The sequence below is a fragment of the Lutra lutra genome, chromosome 10 (assembly GCF_902655055.1).
Source record: "Lutra lutra chromosome 10, mLutLut1.2, whole genome shotgun sequence".
In the NCBI taxonomy this organism is placed as follows: Eukaryota; Metazoa; Chordata; class Mammalia; order Carnivora; family Mustelidae; genus Lutra; species Lutra lutra.
In genome coordinates this window covers 47,587-70,478 of record NC_062287.1, presented here as the reverse complement: position 1 = coordinate 70,478, position 22,892 = coordinate 47,587, and the positions used below count along the sequence as shown (strand labels likewise).

The 22,892-nt window shown below is 48.6% G+C and overlaps 1 protein-coding gene across 1 annotated transcript in view; it reads left to right on the top strand.

The window, feature by feature from the left end:
- Positions 1-13,873, top strand: part of TRPC6 (transient receptor potential cation channel subfamily C member 6) — a 107,049-nt gene extending 93,176 nt beyond the window's left edge. Inside the window, exons 8-13 of the mRNA XM_047693647.1 lie at positions 1,130-1,325; positions 2,078-2,281; positions 4,040-4,114; positions 10,893-10,976; positions 12,306-12,381; positions 13,201-13,873. Of these exons, the coding sequence (XP_047549603.1) occupies positions 1,130-1,325; positions 2,078-2,281; positions 4,040-4,114; positions 10,893-10,976; positions 12,306-12,381; positions 13,201-13,352 (787 nt within the window). The 3' untranslated portion in view covers positions 13,353-13,873. The remainder of the gene's footprint in view (positions 1-1,129; positions 1,326-2,077; positions 2,282-4,039; positions 4,115-10,892; positions 10,977-12,305; positions 12,382-13,200) is intronic.
- The last annotated feature ends 9,019 nt before the right edge of the window (positions 13,874-22,892 follow it).

Genomic DNA, 22,892 nt, shown 5'->3' with positions numbered 1-22,892 from the left:
GAAGAAACGGAAGCTCAGACAAGTTAGTAACTCTCTGAACGTTGCAGAGCCGCGAGCCTGAGGAAAAGCTGGGACCTGAGCGCTTGTCCTGGCCTCCAGCCCCGGTGCTCCGACCCTGTGCTCTGACTGGTCAGAGACGCCTGGGGACTGGGAAGACGGCCGCCTTCCTCACCCACTGCCAGACCTTATCACTGAGGAGATCCAGCTTGTCGATAGTGATGGGAGTATTTTTTTTTTAAGATTTTATTTATTTATTTGACAGAGAGAAAGAGCACAAGTAGCAGAGAGGCAGGCGGAGAGGGAGGGAGAAGCAGGCTCCCTGCTGAGCAGGGAGCCCGATGCGGGGCTTGATCCCAGGACCCTGGGATCATGACTGGAGCTGAAGGCAGACGCTTAACCGACTGAGCCACCCAGGCGCCCCGTGACGGGGGTTTTGACTTAGATTCACCATGGCCGCAAGTGTGTTTTCCTAAAGCACGCTTACAGTCGATTACTGAGGTGTTAGGTTGTCCGTGTTGCAGTGAGAAGCGTTGACTGAAACAGAGCCCAGTGTTAGCCGTAGTCTTCTCAAGTCCAGTTTACCAGAGAATGAAAGCAGCTCGGCTAAACCGAGGGGCTTCACCGTGGCCAATAATTACACACAAAGCGTTGACATTCCTACCCAAGACTCGTCAGTGATGTTGGTAATAGTGTCTTTGTTTATATTGTCATATTTTCCTTAAGACATAAACACTATTATTACCTATTTATTGGACATGAGCAGAAGTATAGATAAGCGGGAAACCTAATAGGACTGCAACAAATTGTATTATTTTCATCAAATAATACATTTAACGCTTCCATTGCCAAGGCTATGGGTCGCTTCAGTGTTGCTCTCTGTGATTATGAGGTTATGTAATAGCATTTTTAAGAGCTTATTATGTGCGAGATTTTGAGCCGAGAGCTTCATTCCTGCAGCCCTGTGGGAATGACAGTTACTGTACCCATTGTGCAGAAAACAGGTTCAGAGAAGGAAAGAATTTTCTCACGAATATCTGCAGATTCGCAAAGATGCTACATCAACTCACTCTTATTATGGGATTACTGTCATTCACACACTGTACTGCTTTCTCTCTTTATTTTTCCCCAGAGTGGAGGAGAGCTTTAAGACCCTGTTCTGGGCTATCTTTGGACTTTCTGAAGTGAAGTCGGTGGTCATCAACTACAATCACAAGTTTATTGAAAACATCGGTTATGTTCTCTATGGAGTCTATAATGTCACGATGGTCATTGTTTTGCTCAATATGCTAATTGCAATGATCAACAGTTCATTCCAGGAAATTGAGGTATAATTTCTGTACATCTGTACGCTCTGCGGCTACATGTTTTGACTTATTCCAGGTGTCGCCTCAGCAATGGTGATGAAAGCACGTGCTCCTTTTCCTCATTTTTTCTTGCCTGTTTTATGTACTTGTCTGGCCAGTAAGCTAGAAAATTTTAACTCTGCATGGAGAAATGTGTGATTCACTATTTAAAAAAAAAAACAACCTTAGAAATACTATGTCAGCTTGAATTTATATTTTATTAAAAAATTATTGCTTACATTATATGTTTATAAAAAATAAACTATTTTTAAAAATTATTGCTTACAAATACCGCTAGTCTCCAAATCTTTTTTGTAGTGATGTTTAAAATTGACCTCTTCCTGGATTTAGAGTGACAGAATAAATTTTTATTCCAGAAATTTTGGTCAAATCTGTGATCTCCTACAGAACAAATTCATCAAATTTATGAGCTACTGAAGAACAGAAGAGTGACTAATTTTTCATGGCTTCTTTTAGAATGTAGAAAAATACGTTTATATCTTTCAGGGTACTTATAAACACATGCACATTTTGAGATCCTTTGTTCTGTAAGTCTGGTAAAATTTCAGACAGGTTTTGGAAAGAGTGAGTAGAACTTCAACCTTGAAGATGAGTCTTGGACTGGTCTTTGGGGTTTGAGAGTGTCTGCAGGCATTGAGCCCCACGGTGTTAGAAGAATCTGGGTAATTCTGTTTATGCCTCTCATTGCTGAGCTGTCGTGTGTGTTTGTGTAGGATGATGCTGATGTGGAATGGAAGTTTGCAAGGGCCAAACTTTGGTTTTCCTACTTTGAGGAGGGAAGAACTCTACCTGTTCCTTTCAACCTGGTGCCAAGTCCAAAGTCCCTGTTTTATCTCTTACTGAGACTTAAAAAATGGATTTCTGAGATGTTCCAGGGCCGTAAGGAAGGTTTCCAGGAGGATGCGGAAATGAACAAGGTAATTTGACTTGATAATTTAAAATTACATTTTTAAATGCAGTGATCATTCAAACCGCTGTATTCCATTCCTTTAAGAGGAAGTGGTCCATGAGGACACGTCCGGTCATTCCCCAATTGGCATGGTCCTTTGGCTTGTGTCTGTTCAGCAAGAGCTCATTTCCTACTTACAAGAATGTGGGAAAATTTGTGAAATGTAACCATAATAATGAGTCATCTGTGGTGTGCGTCGTGGCTCTGGCTTTAGCCCCCCACCTCACCTTCAGTTCACACAGGATGGAGAAGCAGCAGCCGCCCATTACGACCTGGGGGGATTTGACAGACTCTTAGCTTCTACACTGAAAACCAGAGACCAACTGCTCGCATGCAATATGGGAGACTAGGCTTGGCACTGAGTGGTTCAAGAGAGAAGGACCGCACGGTAGTCGTTGGAACAGTCATCCCGTGGGGCAGTGTGATCACAAGAAGCCGTGAAAGACATACAGCGTGTAGAAGTGTTTCGGGCACAGGCAGGATGTTGTGTGAAAGTGTGAACGGAGTAGGGACAGTCGTCTACACCCAGGAGGAGCACTGAGAGAGAGATTCATTCAGAGGAGAAGGGCCAGCATGGGGACAGGTGTGTCTACGGTGTCGTGGGATGGGGAGTGGAAGGAACTGGCTGTTACATCCCGAGAAGGAGGACTGAAGGGGAACAAGGTGAAGGTCTTTAGGTCTCCCGAAAGGTCTCCCATTTTGACTAGGGTGTATACCTAGTCAAATGTTTTCTTGTTTGTTTGTTTGTTTTTTGTCTCTTCAAAAACAGGAAGAGAGGCAATGGGCAAATTTGCAAATAGTTCAATTTTAGTTCTATGTAAAAACAAACTTGTCATAACAAGATCTATCCAACAGAGGGGGCTGCCTTGTGAGGTAGTGAGTTCCCCGTCATTGCAAGCAATCAGTAAGTGCTGGATGACCACTATTAGGAGTTTTTAGATCTTCCTACAGTGAGTGGGCAGTTGAGCCAAATGATTGTAAAAGTTTCTTGCAGTTCTAAGATTCTATCACTGAGAGAAAAGAGAAACATTCTAATTTCTGCTCTGCTTTGCTCTGCACCACTTGGGGCTCTCAAGTAAACAGTAGGCTCTCTGAGCTTCAGTTTCTCCTTCTATCCTGTGGGAATTCATATCCACATCATAAAAATAAAATCAAATAAATATATGAAAGGGCTTTGAGGATTATAAAAGAAGATTTAGAAGTACTTATTATTATACTATTGTGAAACTTTTGGAAGACTACCCCATTTACTGTATTCTTCCAGCATCGAATGTCTAGAACCCAGTGAGCTGGTGGAAGGAATTTCTCTCATTTTACTTTTAACTGTGGCCTTTACAGGTCTAATTAGAACTGCAGCCTGAGGGGCACTGGGGGCACGGTCAGCTGGGTGTCTGACTCTTGCTTGAGAACCTTTCCTTCTCTCTCCGCCTCCCCCTCCACCCCCATAAATGTATAAATCTTAAAAAAAAAAGAAAAAGAACTGCAGCCCGAGCGAACCTGTTGTGCAGGTGAAGTAGACGAGTGCTCACCATCGAGAAGAGCCCGGTAGGAGCGCACTTCTCTTGTTTCTCTTCCTGAACTTTGCTGTAGAGTTAGACCGGGCAGCTTTTAAAATACGGAATAAAGAATATAGTTGGTTTTGTAATTCTCAGTGTAGAATTTGCAATTGTATTCCTCTTACTATCTATTCTTAGTTTCATTACTTTTTTCTGTCTGTTTTTAAAAGAGGAATGAAGAAAAGAGATTTGGGATTTTGGGAAGTCACGAAGACCTTTCAAAATTACCATTGGACAAAAAACAGGTAAGATCACATTTGAAAATACAAAGTCCTGCATCTGAGCAGGCTTATGTTTTCAGAGAAAAGGACCCACGTTTAGAAGCAGTTTCAAGAAACAGGTAGCAGTCATGAAAGAAGTTAACTATTTTAATTATGCCTCCAAGCATCTGTTACTGAGAGCCGGACGAGGTCGGCGTATATATTTAAGGCAGATAATAGACGTAGACTTCCAGTACTTGCAGGCAGTGAAATACAGCAGCAGTGACGGAAGGGAGGCAGACGGAGAGGGTGGAGGACCTCACCGGGGACCGAGGGGGACACGAGGGTCCCGCAGCAGCACAGGTGTCCAGGACGCACCTGTCATGGCTGGTCGGGGAATTCAGGGCCCGAGGTCCTCCGCGGGGCTGGTGAGGAGCAGCGTGCCTGCTGGGGCGTGCGCTCTAACATGGCTCAGCATCCCCACCGGGAGGACACGGGCTTCCTCCTCCTGGCGTGCGTGTAGTAGGGGCACACGCATGCCTATCACCAAGGGGCATTGCCGATGACATCGTTAGGAGAAGGGCAGGGTACATAGTGAATGGCAACAGATGGCTGCGTGTCCCTTCCCCTCCAGACTCCTCAGGCTTAGGGGCTGTGGGGCTGGTCCAGTGGAGGCCGCATGGTTCTCTGGGGCTTGATGTAGTCCCACGAGGATGACAGCTTCATGTGTCCGCATCATGGAGCAGACCGGGCCATAGCTCCCCTCCCTGGGCTCAGAAGGGTGCTGCAGGCCACCCCGTGGGGACAAATGCCCAGAACCAAGGCTATTGCTTTGTTTTCAAGCTAAGTCCGTGACCTCCCCTGACAAGGTGGGGGCACGGGAAGTATCGATACAGCTTCGGTCTAAATACTGGAAGATTGGGACCTCCCCTCGCCCCCGCCCCGCACGGTAGTTCCCGGTGCTTCCCGAGCCTTGGTTTCCCCATCGTCAACCAGGGAGGCCAAGGCTGAACCCATCACACCGGCCTGTTGGGAGGAGTCGGTGATGCTTTGTGGAGAGCAGACCCACTTGTGCTGAGCGGGTGATGCTTGCATGAGAAGAGATCATTGCACAAACACGGGGAACGTCAAGGGAATCACAATGCCCATTTTCCTTTATGACAGAAACTATAGTATCTTGGAAATCAAATAACTATTTCTTTGTAATCTCTCCAAAAATGTAGGAAATTAAAATTTATTTTAATCATTTTAATCATCTGAAAATGCACTTTGCATCATTTTGTAAAAAGACATTTATTTGGGGGAGAGAGAGAGCATGTACATAGGGGTGGGGTGGGTGTGGGAAGAGGGAGAGAGAGAGAATCCAAGCAGATCCCAGGCTGAGCACGGAGCCAGACACGGGGCTCGATCCCACAACCCCGAGATCACAACCTGAGCCAAAACCAAGAGTTGGACACCCAACCGACTGAGCCACCCAGGCGCCCTGGATTTTATATCTTGTAAAGAAGGGTTGGATCACCTTACACTTTCCAGTAGCACCTATTTTAACCCTGGATGAGAATAAACTCAGAGCCGTCCTGAGCCTGCGGTATCTGATCCTAAGTGCGAATCAGCAAACTGTCAATTCCCACGTCAGTTCCACCGTCCAGAGACCCTTGTGCAGTCGTGGAGAGGGGCTGCTCCGACCTCCTTTCAAGGAGTGTGATCGGCAGACAGCCCCAGTGCCTTTGGGGTCGCCTCTGCCTTCCCACGGGAGCTGCACTCTTGGTCCCAGGCATTTGCAGCAGGTGCAGGACCCTCCCTGGGCCGTTGTTGTGCTCAGCACCGTGTCGGCTTGGGTGCCCTTCTCAGTCTTCTTGCCCTCCGCCCTTTCACGGGTGAGCCGAGCCCCAGGTTCCAGAAGCTTTTTCTGCCTCTCCTGCCCCTCCTCCCCGTGGTCTCTCAGAGGCAGTATTCCGGATCCACCTCATCCTTCTAACTGGGTCTTGGTGTTTGACTCCTAGAGGCCTGAAGTAACACAACTATGCACTCTACTTTCCCTGGGCCTGTAAGCTTGCGATGAACAGAAATTGGGGCACACTTCCTTTTGCTTGGCACGTTAACCGTACTCCTGGGGGAGCAGTTTTTACAGCAGTCATTTGTGTTTCTAACTGGTTTTGCCTGTTGTTGAGGAGACAGATCGCTGGGACAGGCTTGGCCCTGATAGGTACTGAGCAAAACTCTCACGGTTCATTCTTCCTTACTCAGTGTGTGGGGCTTTGCTTTCTTTCCCACTAAAGTCTACATCTAGAACAGTCAGGCTTCATTCCACTTGGCTTCTCTGTGAACCCTTGAGGATTAAAGAGGTCAGGCTGCACCAGCACTGTCTTTGCAGCAGTGCAGACGCTCCACGGAATCGTAGGAAGAGCCACATGACAACACTGTATCTTTGCTGAGGGCAGCTCTGGAGACACTGAGCGGGGTGCTCGCGAGTGTTAGCGTCTCCAATTCAGTCTGGAAGGGTAGCGTAGTTGAGGTCAGTTCTCTGCTGTCCGGCACGCCTTGCATAAAGCGAAAGTGCCAAATTACTTCCTGAACAAGGGTTCTCTGCAAGCTCCAGGAAAGACCTCGCTCAGCTGGTCGGTGTCAGCGTGGCTCGCACGCCCGACGTGGTGCGTCCGCTTGGCTCTGGGCTGCGTGAGATGTGGGCGTTGTTTGTTCGTTATATATCCAGGAACTGTGTCCTTTGGCTTTCCATTAGGTCAGAGCGTGTCTTGTCCACCATCGGATGAAATAATTATGTGACACAATGGTTCTGGCTCTTCGCTGTCCCTGGGCAGCGTCCCCCATTGACTTTGTATAAATTCCCAATCCTCTTCTCTGGGTACATTGATCTAAAATCTCCGGCAGTGAAGCTTGGAAGTGGGTATTCTGACAAGACCTTAGTGTATTCTAGCGCTCATCTGGGGCGGGAATCACAGAACATTTCATCCTGAGTGAGGGACACGTCCGTGAGCAGCAGTGGTCCGCAGACCATCCCCAGAAGAGATCGACTAGATTAACATGCAACATGAAACAGGCCTGAGTGCACATATTGGACACGAGATGGTTCTCCTTCTGTATGACAGAGATGACTGGTACTCTCATAGAGCGCCGACTGCATACCAGGCTCTGAATTCTACACACTCTCTGTCTTTAATGACCTCAAGGAGGGAGGGTTTATGATTTCCCTAATTATGCTAATTATACATTAGCAAGGTGAGGTTATAGAGGGGAAGGGACTGGTCCAGAGTCTCATTTCAGACCAACAACAGAGGCAGGGTTCGAGGTCAGATCTGCCGATTCCAGTGTGGAGGCTTGAGAAAGCACCGACTGCAGTGCTGTGTCCTTTCTGTGCCCCTGCTGATGGCACAGCGTGTCCAAACAGTCTGGGCTCCTCACTGGCCCCAGGCCGTAGACTAAATGCTAACATCAAGCTAGTTTCTGGGAGATGAGTGAGAGGAAGCCTGAGGAAGGCAGGAATGTGGTATAAAGGCGAGGGAGTGTGCGTGTGTACTGGGAGCAGGGCTTCCACCCACGAGCTCTCTGTCCCCACTCCTGCTGCGTCGTTCCTGTGAGGACTGGCCGCAGACACCCAGATCCCTAAGGGTTCTGACCATTCCTGTGGCCTCCCGAACCCGCCGAGTTCGCACCTGTCCTGTGGGCGCCGGCCCGCATTACCGCGTCTCGCCACCAGGGGAACCGCGGCTCCCTCGCACCTCCAGGGCGTCTCTCCCAGGGCACGATTTCTTTCCTAGAACTGTTGCACGTGTGTTTATTCAACACCCACTCTGTTTTAGACACTGACTAGAATTTCCTGTCATATTTGCGTCCAGTTTCATATTTCAGGTTTAGAGAAGAGCTGGTCACATAAAACGATCCGAATGCATCTGTAACTGTTCAGTGGTAGACCTCTGAACGACACTGGGGGCTCCCAGCCGGGGTGGTCTGACACCCTGTGACCTGCGCCTCAGGGTGCACTGGTAATCCCTGGGGACACCGTGGCTGTCACAGCCAGGGAGGGGAGTTGTTCCTGGAGTCTAGTAGGTAGAGTCCTGGGACACCACTCAGAGTTCTACAGAGCACAGCAAACCCCGCAATAAAGAATCATGCAGCCCAGAGGGTCAGAAAGGTTGCAGGTGGGAAGGTCTGGACTCTGCCGGTGGGGTGCATGCCCTGGACGGGGTCAGGGGTTGCTGTGTGTTGTGCTGGGACCATATGAATGTGCCGTCCCCGTGGTTATGGACACGTCAGTATCTTCGCTCTGGAGCATCCATAATCATGCACGTACTCAGGGGACAGAAGACCACTTTCTGGCCTTGCCGGCCCGGTTACCTCTTACAGCGGCCAGTGTAGGGCCCCTGCCTCCTGCCCTGCATTCCTTCTTCGTGTTTCCGATGTGTCCTTCCTTACGTGTAGCTGAGCTGCCCCGTCCTGCTCTGTGGACCTGCATTGTACACGTCTTGTACAGCAAGGGATCCAGAAAGCGGGTGAACCCATCGGGGACCCAGAAGCTCTTCTTCCTTCACTTCACCAGCCGCTGGTCTGAGCCCTTGTCCTCTGCCGGGCGGTGCCGGCTCTGGGGACCTTGGGATAGTGTAGACAAAAATCCCTCCTTCCATTAGAGCCGAGCAGGCTGTACACAAGCCAGGGAGTGAAGCAGCTTGCTCGGGAGCTCTTTCTCGGGGTGGGTGGGAAGAGCTTCTCTGAGGAGCTTATGTTTGAAGCTAAAATATAGAGCGTGGGGCAGAGCAAACCAGCCGGCAGGGCAAAGGGGGTTTCAGGAACTGGGAACAGCAAAAACCCAGGGCCTCGGTGACGGTAACACAATAGTAAATATCCCTGCCCCCCCGTCCCCCCAGCCCGACCAGAGAAAAGATGATCTCCACAGGCCTGCAGTGCTGTGAGCTGCGGGCACTGGGGATGATGGGCATATCGAGTATTAAGGTCCACATGTTCATCTTCAGAAAAATCCCAAAGAAACATGATATTTCACTTTCCTATTTCCACAAACACCTTTTGGTTGTACTAGTGGGCTCCAATGAAAGAGGGAATGATTTGTAATCATAAAGCTGTGTGTTCATGAATAGATGGTAAATAAATAAATCGGAGGCATTGTGTGCAAAGACTGCCCCGTCTGGATCCTGTTCCTCTAGGAACCTGTCCTCATCCTCACAACCAGCAGGGCGGGGAGGGGGTGGGAGGAGGGGAAGTGGGCTTGAATCTAGTCATCACGTCTCCTAATGATGCCCTGACGCGTAAATCATAGTGAAGACCAGAAGAGTTGTATCATTGTAAAGATAAAGGAGCAACTACATTTAAAAAAATAAATTAGGGGCGCCTGGGTGGCTCAGTGGGTTGAGCCTCTGCCTTCGGCTCAGGTCATGATCTCAGGGTCGTGGGATCGAGCTCCACATCGGGCTCTCTGCTCAGCAGGGAGCCTGCTTCCTCCTCTCTCTGCCTGCTTCTCTGCCTACTTGTGATCTCTCCCTGTCAAATAAACAAATAAAATCTTTTAATAAATAAATAAAATATTTTAAAAATTAAATATTAAAATAAATAAAATATTAAAAATGAAAACATTACTAAAAATAGAATTGAAGTTTGCATTCATTTCACAAATTCCTCAACCAGTAGGACTTGGAGGAACAGGGGTGTCCCCTGGACCATTCCCTTCCTTGTCAGAGCGAGTACAGAAAGTTCCAGAATGTCCCCTGCCAGTCTGCAGCAACCTGGGACAGAGTCAGAGGTCACTCTTCAGCTTTGTGCCCAGAGCTCTCTCAGAGAACACATGCTGCCTCTTTTTGCTTAATTTGGCCAATGGTATAATTTTATCCTCATGTTTTATAAAGTAAAAGAATAGTAAAAGATGTTTTGCTGACACTTTCAGAGAGGTTGAAAGAGAATCACGAACAGCTCCATGGAGAGGCATGCTGTCCGCAGAGTGTTTTCAGAATTGCATATTGCGTTTTCCAATTATTGTAACCCGGCTAGATGATAATCGTTTGTTCTTCATGGATACCCAGAGTCTATCACAGGACCTGCACGTAGACACTCAGTGCGCACTTGTTCCGTGGGTGAATGTGTGCTGAGCTGTTTGAGTTAGCTGTGGCCACGTAAAGCAACTTAGTTACTTAGAGCAACTTAGAGCAACTTAGAGGTCGTTGGGAACGTCAATCATGGCTGTCTTGGAACATGGTCTTGGAGTTTCTTGTCTCCTGGAAAACAGTTGTGCACCCGGAAACAAACAAAAAAACTGATTTGGATCTGCTGTGTTTTGCTCAATTCCCCTACTTATTTCTTTTTAAAACCAGTTTTTCTTTTTAGAAAATGCCACGAAGAGTTTCTTAATCAGTCTCTTCGTGTGGTAATATGGCCCTTCACGACCTTTATTACAGATTCCTTTAGATCTTTGTTATTTGTCTGTTGAAGCAAAAGGATTTTTTTGAAAAGGACTGCCACAGGTGATACTATACAGATCCTCAAGTTCAAATTCAAATTCATTAGTTATTTCTTAGCCTGGTGTTAGCCCGGGACGCCCATCCTGCCCTACTGCGGGTGTGGGTGCTCTGGTGGTTTGTGCTGGTCTGATGCTTCCTGACCCGTGGACTCCTGAGGCCACTGCCATTACTTTCCCTCCTGGTCTCTCCTCTGTCAGGGACGTGCCTGTCTCGGAAGACAGACTGTCAAGCCAGATAAATGACAATGTATGTATGTAACGAATAAATTCCTATACGTAACTAATAAATACCATCACATTTATTTAAAAGAAAAAGAGGAATTTCTAATTCTTTTCAAATTGCAGCTTGGGCATAGTAAGCAATCGAGTGTGCGGAGCTCGGAAGATTTCCAGCTGAACAGTTTCAGCGACCCTCCCAGGCAGTATCAGGTAAGCAAGACAGTTTTTTAAAGAACAAAGGCTAGTCGTTTGTAATATCTGAAATCCCAAGCTACGGGATTCTTTACGTGAAAATGACCTATTAGGTTGTTTTTTCTCAATATCAAAATAATGCATGAATTTAACGCATACGTGCCAGGCACTGGAGAGACGTAAGTAGGTAACATGGACGAGGCCTTGGCTTGCAGAGCTCAGAGCCTGCATGTCCACTGCGGACAGTCTGCTCCCACGAAACACACAGAAGAGAGTGGGACGGACCTCAGACCCCACCGCTGACTCTGGAGCGCTACTGCCTTTTGGTGATTTTCTGCCGGGTGACTTAAATGATTTATATGTATGTGCATAATTTTATGTATACTTCAATATTATTTACGTGTATATGTAACATTATGTAAATGAGTGAATACTTAATGAACAACAGTTTTTCACTTAACAAAACACATTAATTTTAGTGTATTTTTTAAAAAAAGTGGTACTACTATGAACATTCTTGTCCATGCACCTAATTATATCCTTAGAATAAGTTTTTCTTTTTTAAGATTTTATTTAGTTGAGAAACAGAGAGAGATCATGAGCAGGGGGGAGGGGCAGAGGGAGAGGAGGAAGCAGGCTCCCTGCTGAGCAGGGAGCCTGATGCGGGACTCGATCCCAGGATCCCGGGATCACGACCCGTGCCAAAGGCAGATGCCCAACCGACAGAGTCCCACTAGAATGAGTTTTTGGAAGTGGTATTTTATTGTCCAGCATTTAATCTGGGGTTTAGAGAGTAAGATTTGCCTTAACCACGTGTCTGCCCGGGACTCGTGTGCCTGGCCCTGAGCCTGGTCTTCTTCCTGAGCCGTGTAGCCTAAATGCAATGTCCTCAAGAAGCTTGGTTATGGTGAAACTAGCCATTCCTGGATTACCAGCAAGTACAAATTCTATTTCTTGGTAAGGGAGGTCAAAAAACATAAACAAGCGTGCGTTTGCTTCATCTCCGGTTCCCACATGCAGCATTAACCGCACCTTGAGTGTCGCCCGCGGAATGGCTGTGTGTTTCTGTGACGCTTTGTGACCGAAGCACGAGGAGCCCTGTGTAGGAGCAGGTGTGCTCGGAAGCTCTTGTTTCCTCAAGAAGTGACCGGAGTGGTTCGCTCCGGGGACGTGGCAGTCGCTCTGGTGATCTGGTGACAGTGTGTGTTCTCTGCCAGACAGATCACCCGAGCCTTCGTTAGCCGTCCCTTCTGAAGTCCTTAGGAAGGACAGACTCAGACACGTCTTCCAAGTGAGAGACGTGGCACAAACAGGAAACTGAGGTGGATTTCTCCTCTCTTGGTCTAGAAAATTATGAAGAGGCTCATTAAAAGATACGTGCTACAAGCCCAGGTCGATAAGGAGAGTGACGAAGTGAACGAAGGTGAGTGGAATGGGGACCAGTGGGGGTGTGGGGCCCGAGGCCGAGCAGCAGGGAAGCCGCAGGGAAGGGCTGGATGGGGGGCCTCCGGGGGAGGGAGGACGGCTCCCCCGGATCATCCGTGCATGGACTACAGGGGTGTGGGCTTGTTCTCTGCAGTTGGGGCAGATGGCCCTTGCTGCATGAGTAAGTCCTGCTTCTGGGGGTGCTGGGAGGGAGGAGGAAGGGGTTGGGAAAAGCAGAAGGCTGTTGCCCCCCACTCCTGCCAACACCTGCCACCAATGCCTCCTTTTTATTTTAGGACATTCATTACAATTCTTTCTCTATCGTCTTTTTTTGTTTAATTTAATTTTTTTCCCCAGTGTAACAGTATTCATTGTTTTTGCACCACACCCAGTGATCCATGCAGTCCGTGCCCTCCCCAATACCCACCACCAGGCTCCCTCAACCTCCCACCCCCTGCCCCTTCAAAACCCTCAGATAGTTTCTCAGAGTCCACAGTCTCTCATGGTTCGTCTCCCCTTCCAATTTCCCTCAGCTCCCTTCTCCTCTCCAACTCCCCATGTCCTCAAGTGTATTTTTTATGTCCTCTGTGTTATTTCTTATGCTCCACAAGTAAGTGAAACCGTATGATAGTCTTTTCATTCACCAAAAGCTTAGGTGAGAAAATAGAAACCTGCCCCATTAGGAAGTTTTTCTCTCTGAAAAGATTCCGACAACAGATGTGTGTGGAAGAAGGACTGCTTTCCATCTCTCCCAGTAACCCTCGTTTCTTCGCATCTGCATTTACAGTTAACTCACTGTCATTCTTGTTTTTCAAAGGGGAACTGAAGGAAATTAAACAGGACATCTCAAGCCTCCGCTATGAACTCCTTGAAGAAAAGACTCAGAATTCAGAAGACCTAGCAGAACTTATTAGAAAACTTGAGGAGAAATTATCAATGGAACCAAATCAAGAGGAAAGCAATAGATAATGCAAAGGCGTCCTTTAAAAATCACATTTATTTGTCCACTTGAAGCCATATTGTTTTCCAATTTATTTTTTTAAGTGCCAGTGTGAATACCTTTTAAATGAGAAAATGTCCAAAGATAACTTGGATCGTCCAATTATCCAAAACCCCAATATTTAATATTTTTGGTGATTGAATTTCATTGTTCAGGCTGAAGTTTGCAGATTATGATGAAAATTGTGCCCAGTGTTTGATGCTTGTTTATATTAACTGCTTTCTGGGGTATAACTATTGTGATGATGTGATTCCATGTTGTGTCTGCTTGGGGACACTCCCTGTACAGCATTTCTCCTGAAGGTGACTTCAGGTAACTTCTTGCCTGCTTTATGGGTCCCCTGATGGTGACTTCCAGCCCTGAAACCTGGGGAAGGATGATCTATGTGTATTGGAGAATGCTGTTTAATCATCTACTCTGCTTGGCCCCCACAGAATATGACTGGTAATATCTGTGCAAAATTCGATTAAATCTTTCCTGAACTTTTGGATTCATCTCACTGGAAATGTTACACTTAACAGTGAAAAAGTGCTTCCTCTACCGAGCCCTGGGAACATGGTTTAGTTTGTGTGTGTGCGCGTGTGCGCACGCACCAGTGTGTGTGTGGCACATGTGTATGTCCCTGTGTGCATGTGTGTATGTGTGCCAGTGTGTACGTGTATGCATACACGTGTGCATGTAGTGTGTGCGGCACATGTGTGCATGTGTGTGTGGCACGTGCATGTGCCCGTGTGTGCACGCACTAGTGCATATGAAATCCTTGTCCTATTTTCTTTTGCAGCTAATACAGACCCTCAGAACCTCTTTATCTTGGGTTTTTTACTGTGATGGAAAGATTTTGACCCAGTAAGAACCCTTTATTAGAGAGGTAGCAAAGTCACAGATGACTGCAGTGATTTGGCCCAGTGATAGCAGAGTCCGGTGCCATTTCTGAGGTTATTTGCAGGGGGATTCCCACCTTTGGCATCTAGTATAAAGGGGAAAAAATATGAGGGAACTCGTCAATGCTTCCCTGTCGCTCTCAGTGCATTCTCCCGTCCTGCCGAAGTACACCACACGGGAATCTGCATCAGTGCGCATCAGCGCGGTTGTTCTTACTGAAGACTGGAGGCGACGTCTACAACGGCGGAAAGACAAATAACATTCATCTGTTCGACTCGCCAACATTTAAGGATGCTGGGCATTAACGGGAAGTGTTGTTTTAGAATCAGTAAAGGAGGCTTCGAATGCAAATTTTTAACTTCATTCTGGAGAGAAAATGGTCGCAAAAGTCTATTAGCCCCAACTTTGGCTTAATTTAAATCAGAAAAGCTTTATGTAACCAGATCCAAAAATACGTCTGAAATTTTACATTCAGTGTTTTTGTACTTGTGGGTATTATTTATGGAGAAGGTATTTGGTAATACAGAAAAGGAGAGCTTTCAAATGTTTTATGACAATATTGGAATCAGAAGTTGTAAAAACCAACCTAGTACCAAGGCACTACCCACACATTAAAACAGTCCATCGTCCACACAAAGCTTGTGCGTTGTGCCAAGCAAGGGGCTGGCCTCCGTGCCTGGGGCCCTCTGGCCACAGGTGGGTTTGACGGCAGAGAATCGAGAAAACACACCGAGATTCTCCAGTGTCTTTAGGTGGGGTTGACTTGACGAGATATGGGTTTTGGGAAGTGAACAGTCATGACTCCGGCTCTCCGGGTAAGAACACACCATCAGGTGCTGCCTTGTGACTTACATGAGGTCCTCATGTCAAGTCAGATTCTCCCCAAAGTGCTGCTGAGTTGGCCCTGCTTCCAATTTCCTTTCAACTGGAACATGAAAAGAGAAACCAACCTTATGTTAAGAAAGGTTTTAAAAATTGCAACAAGAGCTCAGTTAAACGCGTTGGTCGGAGCTGGCCACCACAAGCATGAGCGCCCTTCGCAGCCTCAAGACCTTGGCGGTACGTCCCGCATCGAGTCGCAGGCTGCGTAACCTTTAAAAATAAAGCGCTTCCTCTGTTGAAATGTATTGACAAAACCTGTTCTCTCTGTCACGTTTCCCTTCTCAGATCTGGGGCTTTCTGGAGGTTGGGGCACCATAAGGAGGACAGCCCAGGGATGTCTATGACCTGGCGGGTCCTGCGTCGGGGCTGAGCCTCCTTCACGCTTCCTGGCACACCGACTCCCACTGGACAAAACCAAGTCCCCGTGTCTGTACGTCCAGGCCCAGCTTTACTCTGTGCAGAAGCCGAGACGTAACATGGATTCAGGACGATCTTACTAGGCAGAGCTGATGACTCACCAGAACCGACCGTCTGTTTGAAACCTTGCCATGGACTGACAGAATGGAAAATGCATGTCTGATCTCGAGGACCCTATAACCGAATAAAGAAACAGGACTGGACAGAACTGTAAGAAATGTTTACTGAGCCTCTGCTGTGTGCCGGGCACATGGTAGGTGCGTTCCATGAAGTACCAAGTTTAAGCTAGCTTTCTGCTCACGACAACTGTCTGAGGTACCACCATTATGACCCTCATTTTACAAATGGGAAAATTGGAGCCTTTTTATTTTTGAAATTAAATGCAATTAATTAGTATAATTAATGTAGTACATCACTAGTTTTTTTTTTATTTTTATTTTTTAAAGATTTTATTTATTTATTTGACAGACAGAGATCACAAGTAGGCAGAGAGGCAGGCAGAGAGAGAGAGGAAGGGAAGCAGGCTCCCCGCTGAGCAGAGAGCCCGATGCGGGGCTCGATCCCAGGACCCTGGGATCATGACCTGAGCCGAAGGCAGCGGCTTTAACCCACTGAGCCACCCAGGCGCCCCAATCACTAGTTTTTGATGTAGAGGTCGGTGATTCATCAGCTGCGTATAACGCCCAGAGCTCATCACATCACGCGCCCTCCTTCCGCCCGCCACCCGGTTACCCCAGCCCTTGCCCCCTCCCTTCTGAGACCCTCAGTTTGGTTCCCGGAGTCCAGAGTCTCTCACGGTTTGTCTCCCTCCCTGATTTCTCCCTCTTCAGTCTTCCCTCCTTCCCCTGTGGTTCTCCACACTGTTTCCTATTTTCCACACGTAAGTGAGACCGTACGATAACTGTCTTTCTCTGCTGGACTTATTTCACGCCACATAGTCCCCTCCAGTCCCATCCACGTTGGTGCACAAGCTGGGTGTCCGTCCTCTCCGATGGCCGAGGATAGTCCCTTGTGTATGTGGACCACGTCTTCTTTACCCGTTTGTCTGTCGGCAGAATCTCAGCTCTGTCCATAAAAATTAGAGCCTTCAGAAGCTAAGTGACTTGCACAGAGAGAGTCAGAGATGGAACCAGAACCCAGGCCTGTCTCACAACAGAGGTTTCACACTTAACTGTGGTCTCCCTGGACGGGACTGGAGTGTGGTTTTCTCAATGGAAAGCTCACTTCAGTCTCTAGGTGAGGAAAAACAGGCCATACCTGAAAACCCTACATTCTGTAACCTGCCCAACGCAGAGACAGATGGCAGTGCTGCTCATGGAGGCTGTGGACGCAGAGAAGATGCGGCATGAGAGGCCTGCATGGCAAACCCAACAAGACAACAGACGGGTTGAGTGCAAAGGATGGAGGCGGTGTGAGCAAGGCCGGGAGCTGGGCGTGAATACGGGACACAGAGTTCTTCAGAAGGAAACGGTCAAGTCAGTGGCTGTGTTGTGGTGAGAACAGGTTTTGCTGTCCACCCTACCCACCCAGGAGTGCTCCAGGAGGGAACCAGACAGTCGTTCTCATCACCATGCAAATGAGAAAATCAGACCAAACATTTAAAATGGAAAGATCATATGGCGGTGTTTGCCAACCAGACAGACCAACGTCAACAGAAGCACAGTCCAGACGGACTGCCAGTTTCAGGCTAAGGGAAACTGAAGGACTCCACGCACACCTGATTTTTGTACCTTCTCTGGCTTCTGCTCGTGCAAGGACATGCAGCCCCACCTGACCCAGGCCTCAGAAAGCTAACAGCGCTCGTCCTCCTTGTAAGGGATCAGGAGTTAATGATTCTCTGGAACAGCCAGTATCTGAGGAAGGACCAGGTGAGGAGGACCCACCGAAGCTCTCATACCCTCGTCCAGACCGCCAGCGCTAGACATCCAGAGCTAGACATCTCCACGCCAAGACCCCCGGCTTCAGGAAATGAGTGACTCAGGAGGGACACCTGGGCTCTTGTCTTTGTTCTGACCGGTTCCTGGATGCCTGAGAGGGTGGGTCTGCCAGGTCACCATCCTCAGTGATAACCCCAGACCCTGAGCAAGACAAGACTCTCTCCTTTCCTTCCCGGGTCTCCCAGACAGTCCATCTGTATCTATATATCTTCCACAAACTCAACTTTCACATCCTGCTGGCTCACATGTGATTTCTGTCCTTCACAGAGCCAGGGACTCTCTTGGCTGATTCTGTGGGACCCCCTCTGGGTCCCTGGACCCAGTCTGCCAGCATCAAAGTGGAGAAAGGCTGTTTCTCTGAGGGCCATGGTGAAGTATGAACTGCATCTTTTCTGATTCTAACAAGCAGGTAGGACCTCCTCCTTTAACCTGACATCTTCCTTCGTCATTGTCGTGGGCAGTTGGGGTCTGTGAGTCCCACCCGCCGTCCCTGCAGCTCTGCTGATGGGGCTGGAGGTGGGCTCCTGTATGCTGAGTCTCCACTCTTGGATGGAGGGTGAGCAGACTGAGCCCCCGGAGAAGCAGAAAGGAATATGGATTCTCAGCCCAGGCCTCTGCATTGTTCTCCAGGAACCTGTCTCCTGAGTCTTCTCCCTGAGCAGGGTACAGTTTGGGTGGGAGGACTGCTCGGCACCCTAACATGGAGCGAAGCAGAAAACGCATCTGAACATCTGTTCTGGCACCAAATCTTGGCTCGCAGTCAGTCTTTATCTGTGTATGGACTAGCAGAGGTGAGACGTACACCAGGAGCCCTCAGAAAGGGCTGGAACGAAGACAAAATATTTGTTTCCTTGAATCGTTAGAATGATTCCTTGAATTTTCTTTTTCACTCCATATATATTATGGCTATAGCCATGAAAGTTACCATGGACACTTTTTCAAACATCTTCCCAGCATGAATTTGATGGTCACACTGAGTCACAAGTTATAAAAAGCTCTTATTTTGGAACCAGTTTTTGTAGAGGATTTTTGCACTGTTAAAAAAGGAAACGAGAGGCCCTGAATGGTGTCACTTAGCTGAGACCCCACGTCGGCAACCGAGACTTCACGCCAGCAAATCTGCAGTTTCACGTCCCAGGAGTGTGACCTTGAATGGGTCAGCAAGGGAATTCCTCGGTCAGCCCTAGGACACTAACTGATGGTCTCCTCCCACTCCCCTTTCCAGGGCAACCTTGCTTAAAAACCATGGATGCTTTGCTCATGATTTCCTTTTTCCCACTCCCATTCTACCTTTAAAAACCTTTCCTCTTGGGAGCCCTTTAGAGCCCCCCCCCCCCCACTTGCTAGATGGGAGGCTGCCGGAGGTGTGAATTGACTCATGAAGCCAATTAGGTCTTTAAGATTTACTCACTTGACTTCTTGTTATTTAACTGTACATTTAGGAAAATAACTAGAGACTCTGACCGACTATATGATAGTTTTATGCCATTTGATGGATAATCAATGTATCCAGTGTAAGTGAATCATAGGAATTCTGATTCATGTTTTTTCAGACTCTTATAAAAATGATGTATCGAAAAGCCACCTTATTCAATGTGAAGGGGACTTAACACCTGCTAAGGAGACCACAGTTCATAATAGTTATACGCTAAGTATGATGTTATCTAGAATACCGAAGTAAAAACCATGAGACAGTCTAAAAAGTTTTCATCTTTCTTCTGTTCTTAACGCCTACTCTGCAAGCTGCAGCTTTCGTCCCTGTCTACCGACGAACAGTAGGAACAGAGTGTAGAAGCAGACAGACAGGCATGTCTTCAAGGAAATGAACGGAACATTGTCAATTTTTTTCTAAGTCATTAGAAAAAACTTTGATCATGGCCTTTGGGTAGTGAGTCTTGAACTCCACTGGCCTGCATTTTTGTCCTAATCACTGTCCATCAAAACACTGTCATACCATCTCAAGAACAATTTCAGAATAAGGTCAGTTTACTTAGTATCATGCCTCAGACTAAGGCCTGCCTTAGCCTTTCCGGTATGCGGCGACTCCCCACCTGACACTTACCCTTCCCTTCTTCAGAACATGGCCTATCCTGCAGAATTATTGGGAAAGGTCAAATTTAGTGTTTCCTTATATTTCAGGAATCGCTAACATGTCGTATTCATGTCAGGATTTATTAATATGCAGAGGAACGTTTATATTCACACAGTCATCTTTATAGTTTGTCACAATATATGATAGATATAAAAATGCATATCCAACATATTTATTTAAAATCTATTGTATTCATTGCAACATACCGGGCGCTATTATCAGCAGTAGTAGCAGAAAAGAAGACGAGTCGTTGACTTGGAAACAACAGATCTGGGGCGCCTGGGAGGCTCGGTCCTGAAGCATCACCTGCTGCTCAGGACATGACCCCAGGATCCTGAAACTGAGTCCCGTCTGGAGCCCCGCCATGGACCATGGGGTCCCGCATGCTTCTCCCTCTGCCGCTCCCCCTGCTCTTGTATGCGCACTCTCGATCTCTTTAAAATCTTAAAAAAAAAAAAGGAACAGATCTAATTAATATAATTAATACATGCTCGTTCCAGGAGGCCTGCTTTAATCATTCTGGTGGGCGTTGCCAACCTGGGAAGAACCGCCCACAAAGAGAAATCCACTCCGACATCCACAAGGTAGAACTGTGAAGCCGGGACCCCTCTGTGTCCGCCAGAGTGCACCTGCCGCACCTGCCACACCTGCCGCACCTGCCACACCTGCCGCACCTGCCGCACCTGCCGCGTGCTCCCGCCTTGCTCTTGCCGCTGCATCAGGCGTCATCCAGACCCTGGCCGGCTCCTGGCCGGTTTCCACCTGGTCTCCGGGAACGGGCGACTTCTGCTGCGCTCACGAGAGTTACCCCTCCTGCCGGCAGTGGAGGAAATGAAAGCCTTCATCACGGGCCGGCTTCTCCTGTGAGCGGACTTACAGGTCTGGAGGGCGCGGGCTTTTCCAGGGCTGCAGGGAGCGGGCCAGAAGCCGGCGGGCCTGGTGAAGCGGAAGGCAGGGCTGGCCTGGGGGAAATGTTGGGTGACAGCGCACGGCGGTGGATGTGGGCTAGGGCTGTGGCGTTTGCCCCCCACGACTCGAAAGGGGACCTGCACAGGCAGCGCCTGGGCCTGGCACGGGCACCGGCGTGAGGCCCTCTGGATGCAGAGCTGGAGCTGGCACCACTGCCCTTGTGGAGAGGAGCCCCTGGGAGCCGCCTCTGCCGGAGAGGCCTCCAGGCTGACCAGGAGCTGTGCACCATGTTCAGGATGCCCGCCCAGAAGGACGTTCAAGCACGTGCTCCCTCCACCCTGAGGCCTTCAGGGGCACTGGGGTTGACACTGGAGTGTCCCCTGGAGCCCAACATGGGCTGACAAGGTGCCAGAGGGACATCCATAGACCACCTGGGGCAGGATAGCTTGGGGTAGGAACAGGGTAGTGGTAGGAGGAGGCCAGGTGGTGGGAGGAGGCTCTTTATTGGCACCTGGAGTCCACCTTGTTCACAGTCCTAGTGGACACGGATGCCCATCCAGGTGGTTCCTGAGGGCTGGGGCTCCATGGCGAGAGCTGGCTTCTCAGAAATGGGTAGAGGGGTGCCTGCTGCACATCAGTGAGCCCCCTGGGGTTGTGGAACCTGGGACCTTGAAGAGGACAGGGGTGCGGGGCAGGGGACCCCCTGACAGTGCTTCAAGACCTCGGCCTTATTCCAGCCTGAGATGACACATTTCACACTCACAGATAAAGCTGGAGGAGTGTGGGTAGCTCTGACCAGCTGGGGCCGGTAAGGCTGTGGGGTCCTGCTCTAAGAGAATCCGGGAGCCTGGATTCTGGGCGAGCCCAAGACCCTGTCGGGTGGGCAGCCAGTCACAAAAGGGACTGACTGTCACCTCAGATGTGTTTGGAGGGAAGGCTTGCAGCCCAGAGGGTGTTTGTGTGGTCTGAGATCAGCTGAGCCCCAGGGATGTGGAGAACGGGGGGCATTTGAAGGGCTTGTCTTGCTGGACACCACTGTGTCATTGTGGGCCAGATGTGAGTGAGCCCCCCTCTTTCCCTAGCCTTTTCCATCTTCCTCTACCCTCTGTCAGCATATGGGTCTCCCACCAACTGTATCTTGGTAGACAAACTCTGAGATGGCCCATGGCTTGGAACTCCATCGACATCCCAGAGTCTCGTTACAACCAGTGTCAGAGGTTTCTGTGGCTCTGACATGACCCTTGTTCCCAGAATAGGCCCCATGAAGAGTCCCATGAGAGTCGGGGAGTCCAGGAGAGATCAATGGCGATCCTGCTGGAGGCCATCTACAGACTCAGTCTGGCTCTTTCTCTGATGTACAGTACGACCTAGGAGAGTCATTTAATCAGAGTTTGAGGCTCATGCTTTCTAAAACGAGGAAATGTTTTTAGATGAATTGATTCATGCAAGACGATGGAATCAACTTGTAGGAACTTCTGGGCGGTCTCCAAGGTGGATTCTATCTCAGGAGTTCCGACTCCCATCATCCCCACTTCTATTGAGTTCCCCTTTTGACACAATGGCTACTCCATGGAAATTCCCCAGAGTGACACTGTACTAGCAAGTGTTTTCAGGGTGTGCCTCATGGCATCCGATGTGGCTGAGGGGCCAGGAGCCATTCTGAACCCAAATGCAGGTTTTGGCTGTGCTGCCTTACTTGCACAAAACCAGCAGTGCCTGGGTCAAGCCTTTACTGCAACCACTGGGCCGGCTTAGTGAGGACCTCACCCTGGACACTAGCCCCGTGACACTGTGAGGGCACTCGGAGTCCACAGTTATGTCATACAAAGCAACAAGTGATTCTACATCAGGGTAGATGATGCAAGGTTTAGTTTTAGAACAAACATGACAAAAAACATTTAAATGACAGAATAGAAGGTAGTTCAAGGTACTCTGTACTATGGCCATGATGAGAAAAGTGAACGATGTGGTCAGAAAGGGAATGGGAGGTCCAGGAAGCAGGCTGGAGTCGTCCAGGGGTAGGGGGTGTCTTGTGGAGGAAGGGACCAGGAGGCTTGTCAGGGTCCCAAAAGTGCAGCGTCAGGTGTGCGCAGGCCCTGACCCATGACCCCTGGGGGCACTGGGGGCAGTCTAGCTCCAGAGGCTCTCCAGAAATGCAAACTGGCCTGTGCAGAGCCTTCCCGGTCTACCTTCTTGGTTCCTGGGTGTGGCTCTTTCTCTGCTTCTGGAGGCTGTGGATTCTCCTTTGTTTTCCTCTGAGCTGCACTCTTTTGTGTGGATTCAGTGCTGTGAGCGGACGCCCATTCTTCCTGCAACAAAGTGGAGTAGAAGTCATGCTTGTCTCCTAGGTAGACCTGAAGAGATTCTACAGTAATAGCGTTTTCCCAGGT